The sequence below is a fragment of the Petaurus breviceps genome, unplaced genomic scaffold (genome assembly GCF_028583685.1).
Source record: "Petaurus breviceps papuanus isolate PSGF00001 unplaced genomic scaffold, PetGlider_PUasm1.0 90510, whole genome shotgun sequence".
NCBI lineage: Eukaryota > Metazoa > Chordata > Mammalia > Diprotodontia > Petauridae > Petaurus > Petaurus breviceps.
This window is the reverse complement of record NW_027187267.1, coordinates 2,038,806-2,046,987: the sequence shown is the minus strand read 5'-3', so window position 1 is coordinate 2,046,987 and position 8,182 is coordinate 2,038,806. Positions and strand designations below refer to the sequence as shown.

General features: G+C 39.6%; 1 protein-coding gene across 1 annotated transcript in view; it reads left to right on the top strand.

Moving 5' to 3' along the window:
* The window catches only part of SPTA1 (spectrin alpha, erythrocytic 1), a 98,330-nt gene that overhangs the window by 37,890 nt on the left and 52,258 nt on the right, over nt 1–8,182 (top strand). The window contains exons 25-27 of the mRNA XM_069062813.1: nt 380–481; nt 1,670–1,761; nt 3,397–3,541. Coding sequence (XP_068918914.1) covers nt 380–481; nt 1,670–1,761; nt 3,397–3,541 — 339 coding nt within the window. The remainder of the gene's footprint in view (nt 1–379; nt 482–1,669; nt 1,762–3,396; nt 3,542–8,182) is intronic.

The window sequence follows — 8,182 nt, the reverse complement described above, 5'->3', positions numbered from 1 at the left end:
TCTCTCTCTCTCTCTCTCTCTCTCTGTCTCTCTCTCTGTCTCTCTCTTTCTCTCTCTCTCTCTCTTTCTCTGTCTCTGTCTCTGTCTCTCTCTGTCGCTCTGTCTGTCTCTCTCTGGCTCTCCTGTCTCTGTCTGTCTCTCTGTCTCTGTCTCTCTCTGTCTCTCTGTCTGTCTCTCTGTCACTCTCTGGCTCTCCTGTCTCTGTCTCTGTCTCTCTGTCTCTGTCTGTCTGTCTCTGTCTCTCTCCAATTTCTTCTACTGTCTTTCCTCTGGATTAGTCTACACGTGGAGCAGACATTTGGGAAAGGACAAAGCTGAAAGCAGTTCCATACCTCTTCTCCTTGGGTAACTTCATACCCTCATTTTTGCTTTCTTCTAGGATTTGAAGTCCAATGAGCCTCGACTAAGAGACATTAACAAGGTGGCTGATGATCTTCGTTTGGAAGACCTTTTGACTCCACAAGGAGCTGAAGTCCAGCAGGTGAATAATGTCACTCTCCTATTACTGATCCTTGCCCCTTTCTCTGTTCTTTTTTCCTGTTCCATCCAGATGAGACTCTTTTGCGTCCTTATTTCTCCCCTTCTCACTAGGTTTCATTGTAGAGAGGACAATTGAGGAGGGTGGGGGTCCAGCTTAGAGCTAGGGTAGCACCGGCTGGTGACTAGTTGTCATTAGCTTTGATGGTAATTGGGATGATGGTAGTAGACAGGACTGGGAGTCATTTCAGGATAAATAAGACTTCTCCATTGTTAAACTGAATTTTACTAAAGCAGATTCTCAAAGAAGTGTGTTTATTAAGGATCCACTGTGCCAAGGACCACATCGTTAGAGGCCTCGCATTCACAGAGCCCATAGCCTGATTGATCATTTTGAACATGTTGAACATACATACATGACATGATTTAAGAACACTCGCTAAAAAATGCAGATATGGATGGTACAAATATAGTCCATAAATCTAAGGTCAGAGTGATCTGAATGGAATTATGTTAAGCAAGGCAGGCTTGGTGAAAAAGGTACATTTTGTTCCAGGTTTTGAAAGAGGAAGGAGGGTGGAGGAGGGAAAGTTAAAAAGAAAACTAATTGACCAGAATCTGTGTTCAGAATAAAACTGAAAAGCTATAATTTGATTCTCTTGCTGGGTACTTGAGCTGTTATAAAACTATGGAGTACAACCCTCTGCATAATTGTAGGAAGGATAGAGAAAAATCTACCTATTTTCTTCAGGGAATATCTACTTATTTCCTGTGCTTTACCATTGTAGAGAAATTCAGAATTTTTCTTAGGGTAAAATATTGAACTCTACTACCAACAAAAATATTTTCCCATGCATTTTTCAAAGATTTATAGTTGAGTGCCTTGAATACAGGGTCAGCAAATTCTTCCAGAATTTTAGCTTAGCTCTGCAATCAAATGATGTCTAGGAGGGTTTAGAAAAGTCTTCTCTATCTTCCATGGTCAGGGAATATTCCTCCATAACAAAGCAGAGAATCAAATACAGAGATGATTCAGGGAGTCTGATTTTGGAAGAGAAAACCATGAGAATAGTGGTAATCAAACCCTCTTCTTCCATCTCCCCGCCGCCACACAGAAGCACACACCAAACTCTATTCTCCAGCTCCATTTTCATGAGATTGTACTGAAATGTAGTTTGTCTCCCCTCTTTAGGAGTTAAATACCCGCTGGGACTCCTTGCAGAGACTTGCAGAGGAGCAGCGCCTGCTGCTGGGCAGTGCCCATGCTGTCCAAATGTTCCACAGGTAAGGACTCCATTTCTTAATCCTGAAGGTAGCACAGTCTGTGGCCTCCCAAAGGAAACTACTCATAAGCCACTAGTTATCCCCTCCCTGGCAGCATTTTCTCAACTATTAGTATCCTCTTTCTCTCTCTGAGATCCATTAGTCTCAGGGAAGAGTTAAAAATACAGAGGGATAGTTGAAAACCAGCTGTCTATTCAGGAAATTGACAGCAGAGGGTGCCAGATACCACACTGCCTCTGCAGCTGTCTTCAAGGGGAAATGGGGTGGGGGGGATGCTTTATTTTAAGGGCTTTTACAGTGATTTCAGATAGTGAATTCATTTGTCTTGATCCCATAGTACCACAGGAGAAGAAGCAAGAATCATAGGGGTATGGTCACTGTGCCCACACAACTAGTACTTTGGGTCTGAAATACTCAGCTGACACAGCACACAATGACTTCACTGTTAATTATTATATAATTATCTAGCTGACTAATCTGTCATGGATCTGTGTGTGTGTGGTGATACATACATATATATATATATATATTGCCATCTATCTATCTATCTATCTATCTATCTATCTATCTATCTATCTATCTATCTATCTGGTATTGCTGAATAGATTGCAAACCTCTCAGAGGTAGAGGACTATATCTCATGTTTCTTTGTCTTTGTATCCCTTGTGCCTAACATAATGCTCTATAAATAAAAGACAATTAATAAATTCTTTTTAAAGAGAGTGGTGGTAGCATTCAAGGAGACACTTTGGGACAAGGAAGACAGTGACTTAGATGACCAGAAAGGAAAGAATCATAAAATTGGAATGTTAAGGCATAAAACAAAAATCATCTAACCAAATATCCTTATTTTAACAATACTAACAGTTAATAATAATAGCAACAATGGTAATTATGATAATAAGGAGGAAGAAGAGAGGGAAAGAATCATTTATTAAGCACCAGTGCTAACTTTGTGCCAGACACCGTGCTAAATGCCTGTTAAAGATCTCATTTGATTAATAACAATTAATAACAAAAAGAATACAATCCTTTGTGGGTTACAGAGCACTATATCTATGCTATCATCTCATCTACTCCTTACATCTTTATGAGCATTATTATTTTAATATTGTAGATGAAGAAATTGGGGTTCAAATAGATTAAGTGATTTGCCCAAGACCATAGCTAGTTAGTGGCAGAATCAAGAATAGAACCAAATGTTGAATTACTGTTCTGTGATCGTTTCCTGGGATAGAAGCACTTGGGAAGGGTCAGTGTGCTACACTGGAAGGAACATTAGTCTTGGAGCTAGAAGATCCAGGTTTGAATTCCAGCTCTGCCACTTTACTACCTGTGTGACCTGGGTAAGCCTCAGTTTCCTCATCTGTACGATGAGAAAATTGAACAAGATCACCTCTAAGGTCCCTTCCAACTTTAAATCTAAGATCCCAAGAGGTGGGAAGAAACTTTCCAGAGGACACTGGATATTTCATACCATGAACAGTGATGGGGGGGGAGTGGGGAGTTAATTATGCATTTCTGCTCAGGATGGGTTAGTTCTTTGTAATGCCTTAGCATAAATCAGAACTTTGCTAGGCTTTTGCTTGCTCTCCTTGCTACCCTTTCTGAGCTCTTCATTCTCCCATTCCCCAGAGATGTGGAGGACACCAAAGAACGCATTGAGAAAAAGAGTCAGGCCCTGAAGGCTGCTGACCCTGGCTCTGATCTGTTCAGTGTTCAGGCTCTTCAACGTCGCCATGATACTTTTGAGAGGGACCTGGAACCTCTTGGAGAAAAGGTAAAACGAGTCATATTCCCACATCAAGCCCTGATTCTTTTGCACTTCTCTTGGGCTCAGGCTTCTGTCTAAAGGCCTTCTTTTACTCTTCTCTAATGCTTTCATTCTTATTTTTCTTTTACTCTCACTTTCATTCTTCTCTTCCCTTTTCCCCTAAGATAAAGTGATCCCCAAAAGAAATTACTCTTTTTCGCCCTAATTGAAAACCATATCTAAGAAAGAATTCCTATGGGTCAGTAGCTGGTACCCTGTACCTGAGTGCTCTAGAACATCATTTCCCATCATTTCCCTATATACTTTAGACCTGAGAGATTCTAAAGCCAGTCTCCCTAATTCTCCCAGACTTCAAGCTGACCTGGAATTACAGAAACCTCTCTGAACTCAAACCCTGCCTTGGACTTATTTTAAACCCCTAAAGTAGATCTGGACAGCTAGGTGGTACAATAGGTAGAGCAATGGGTTTGTGATCACTTATCTTTGTGAATTCAAATTCAGTCTAATATACTTACTGTGTGACCCTGGACAAGTCACTTTACCCTATTTGTCTCAGTTTCCTTTTCTGTAAAATGAGCTGGAGAAGGAAATGGCAAACTACACCAGTATCTTTGTCAAAATAGACCCCAAATGGGGTCATGAAGAGCCAGATTCAATGGAAACAACTCAACAACAGCAGCAATAACAAAAAGGTACATCTGAGGACCTAATCACTTTAGGATTTAGCCAAGAGGTACTGGTTGCACAGCCCAACATCACTATATCATAACAGAGACCAAAAACAATGGAATGATAGTAATAGCTAGGTAACTATTACTATTATTAAAACAACATCTGGGTTACACATTAGATAGAGTGCTGAGTTTAGAGTTCAAGTCCAACCTCAGATACTTACTAGTTGTGTGACCCTGGACAAGTCACTTAACCTCTGCCTGTCTCATTTTTCCCAACTGTAAAATAGGGTTCATGATAGCACCCAAGGTTATTGTGAGGCTCAAGTGAGATGTGCAGAATACAGAGTTTTAGAAAACACAGCAAGCATTTAATAAATGCCAGAATGCTTACTGCTTACATCCATGAGTACAATATTGAGATTCATACTCTGCAATATATACACAGTGGACAAATAATGAATGGATTGTTTTTAAGCCAGTTCTTTGGGACTCAGAATGCAAACTCAGTCACAGTGCACTACACTTGAGTAAGCTTCTCAAGAGAGCTTAGAAATGTCTCTTTGGAAGATACAGGATCAAATATAAGTAAAATAGCAGCACCTAGTACCATAGTGAAGTCAGAATTGTAGAGATTACATGCAGAGGAGTAAAGTGTAAGAAGACTCAAAAGGTAAGAAAGGGCCAATGTGCATAAAGTTTCATATGGAAAACAGGGTACTATATATTTGATTCTGGAGATAATAGAAACTTGAAGAGAGAGGTGGTATTCTCAGAACTATGCTTTAGGACAATCACTTTGGTATGAAGAAAAGAGACCAAGTAGAAGGCTATTGCAATCATCCAGTAATGGATGGAAAACAGGGTACTATATATTTGATTCTGGAGATAATAGGAACTTGAAGAGAGAGGTGGTATTCTCAGAACTATGCTTTAGGACAAGCACTTTGGTATGAAGAAAAGAGACCAAGTAGAAGGCTATTGCAATCATCCAGTAATGGATGGAAAACAGGGTATATATTTGATTCTGGAGATAATAGGAACTTGAAGAGAGAGGTGGTATTCTCAGAACTATGCTTTAGGACAATCACTTTGGTATGAAGAAAAGAGACCAAGTAGAAGGCTATTGCAATCATCCAGTAATGGGGTAATAAGGATTTGTATAGAGTGGTGGTTGTGTAAGTGGAAAGAGGGTGAATAGGAGAGAGATTGTCAGGTGAGTAATGAAAAGATCTGAAAACAGGTTATATTCATGGAGTGAGAGGGAATAAGGAATCACGATCCTCATTGGCTGGAACGATAGTGGTGCTCTTAACGTTAGTTAGCAGGATATTAAGAAGAGAGAACAGAGGAAAAGAAAATTAGTATTGTTTTGAACAGTTTGAATTTGAGATGGCTGTGGGACATCCATTTTAAGACATCCAAGAAGCAGTTAGGGATGTGAAACCGGAGCTCGGGAGAGAAGTTACTATTGGGTATATAGATCTGAGAACTGTCTGCATAGGGATGACAATTGAATTCATGGGAGCAAATGAAATCAGCTTGTGAGGTAAGATAGAGGGGAAAAGAGTAGATGGCCCAGAGTGAAACATCGCTGGGGATGGTACCCATGTTTAGTGGACATGACAAAGCCAACAAAAGACAAGAGAGAATACCTGGGAGAAGGTGGTCAATAGCGTCAAAGACTATTGAGCTCTAGAAAGATCAGAAATGAAAAAATATTAAGATCTGGAAAGTAGGTGATCATGGGTCATTTTGGAGAGAGAAGTTTCAGTTCAATGATGAAGTATACAATCATATTTCCAAAGGGTTTTGAAGAGAATACAAGGAGAAAAAGGTGAAGATGCCTACAATAGATGCCTATAGTGCTATATATTTGTTATTGTTCACTCATTTACAGTTGTGTCTGACTCTTAGCAACCCCCTTTGGGGTTTTCTTGGCAAAAATACTGGAGTGGTATGCCATTTCCTTCTCCATTTCATTTTCCAGAGGAGGGAACTGAGGTCAACAAGGTTAAGTGATTTCCCCAGGGTCACACAGCTAAAAGGTGTCTGAGACCAGATTTGAATTCAGGTCTTTCTGACTCAAGGCCCAGAGCTCTAACTACTGTACCACCTACCTGCCCTAGCACTGTATGTACATTGTCTTAAATTTTAGCTTCCTATTAGTGTAAGAGATATTGTTATTTCCACTTTACATATGGGGAACCTGAAGTTCAGAGAAGTTAAATGAATTGTCCATGGTTATACAACAAACTTGAAATAGAATTCAGGTTTTCTGAATGTAAAGCAATTTCATGCAAGTATCTTAATTGCTTTCTGATCTTTAAAATGGGGGCAATAATCATGGAATACTAAGGGTTACAAGGGGCTTCTATTCCACCCTTACACAGGTCAGTCTATCCTCTCCAATGGTTGTCAGTCATTGGATGTATACCTCTAGATACGGGAGTATTTACCCTGTCTCCAACCGAAGTAACCCAATCAATCTACTTTTGGAAGGCTCTAATTGTCAGAGAGCTTTTTCTTTGTGTTAAACTTGACTATCCCTTCCTAGGAAAACTGCCACGCCTGGTCCTGACTCAACTCTCCAGGACCAAGAAAGTCATGTCTAAACAATATTCCACATGACAGTCACTCACATACTTAAAGAGAGCTATCATGTCCCACCCCCCATATCTCTTCTTCTCAAAGAAATATGGACTCTGAGTTACGAAAAATCTTTTTAAAATTTTTATCGATGTTTTCTGTTTCTTACATTGCCCTGGAGATATAAAATGCATCCCATCTATTCCTCCCCTCCCTTTCCTTGAAAGCTATCCCATATGACAAATAGTTTTTTTTTAGAGAGAGAGAGAGAAAAAAGACAGCCCATCTGATCAATACATTAAGAAAGATTGCAAATATGTGCAATGTGTGACACTCATAGACCTCCCACTTCCACAAAGGAGTAGGTTGGGGATGTAGAAGGAATCTTAATAATTATCTAATTCAACTGGTACCTGACCAAGAATCCCTTGCATGACACCTCCAATAATTAATTATGCAACTTTTTACTTGAACATCTCCAATGAGGTGCAATACACTTCTTATCCCCAAAGGCAGCCCATATAACTTTTAGACAGTTTTAGTGGTTAGGATGCCAAAATATGCCTTCCATCTTCCACCTTTTCCTCTTCCCTTTGAGCTCTGGGGACAAACAGAACAAATCTAAACCATCTCCCACATGACAGTCCTCTTGCCTCTAGACTCCTTCAGCCTTCCTACTTGTAAGAATAATTTTTGTTTGTCTTTAGATTTCTATTTTTAGCTATTTTGTTTAGAATTTATGGACTAAAGTAAGCATTTCCATAACATAGTATAATTTTAAGAAAAATGATTGCACACAAAACTGCAAATCCATTATGTACAACTTGCTATTCATTTTAAATTGTAATAAAGTTATAAAAATGTCTTTTTTTTCTTTTTTTCTTCCTGAAAACTTTGTATCTTCAGGCCAACTTCCTCTACAAAAAATTGATGCATTGGATCTTTCTTATCCTTTCTCTGAAGTCTTTAAATTTTCTCTCTCCAAATCTAGAGTATTTACCATTCCGTGCCTTTTTTTCCATCATAAATTCTATGAAATCGTGGGCCATTGTTGCCACCAAGGTTCCCATTATTTCTACCTCAGCAACTCTGAACTGAAATTGTGGGTCAGAACCAGGTCCAGAAGGACAGCTTCCTTTGGCACTTCACTCAGCTTTTGAAGGATGAAATTATCATTAATACAAGTCACAGATTTTTAACTGCTTAGTTTTGGTCAGTGACAGAAAGAGAGACAGACAGAGAGACAGACAGACAGACAGACAGACAGAGACAGAGAGACAGAGAGAGACAGAGAGAGACAGAGAGAGAGACAGAGAGAGGCAGAGAGAGAGACAGAGAGAGAGAGACAGAGAGAGAGACAGAGAGAGAGAGAGACAGAGAGAGAGAG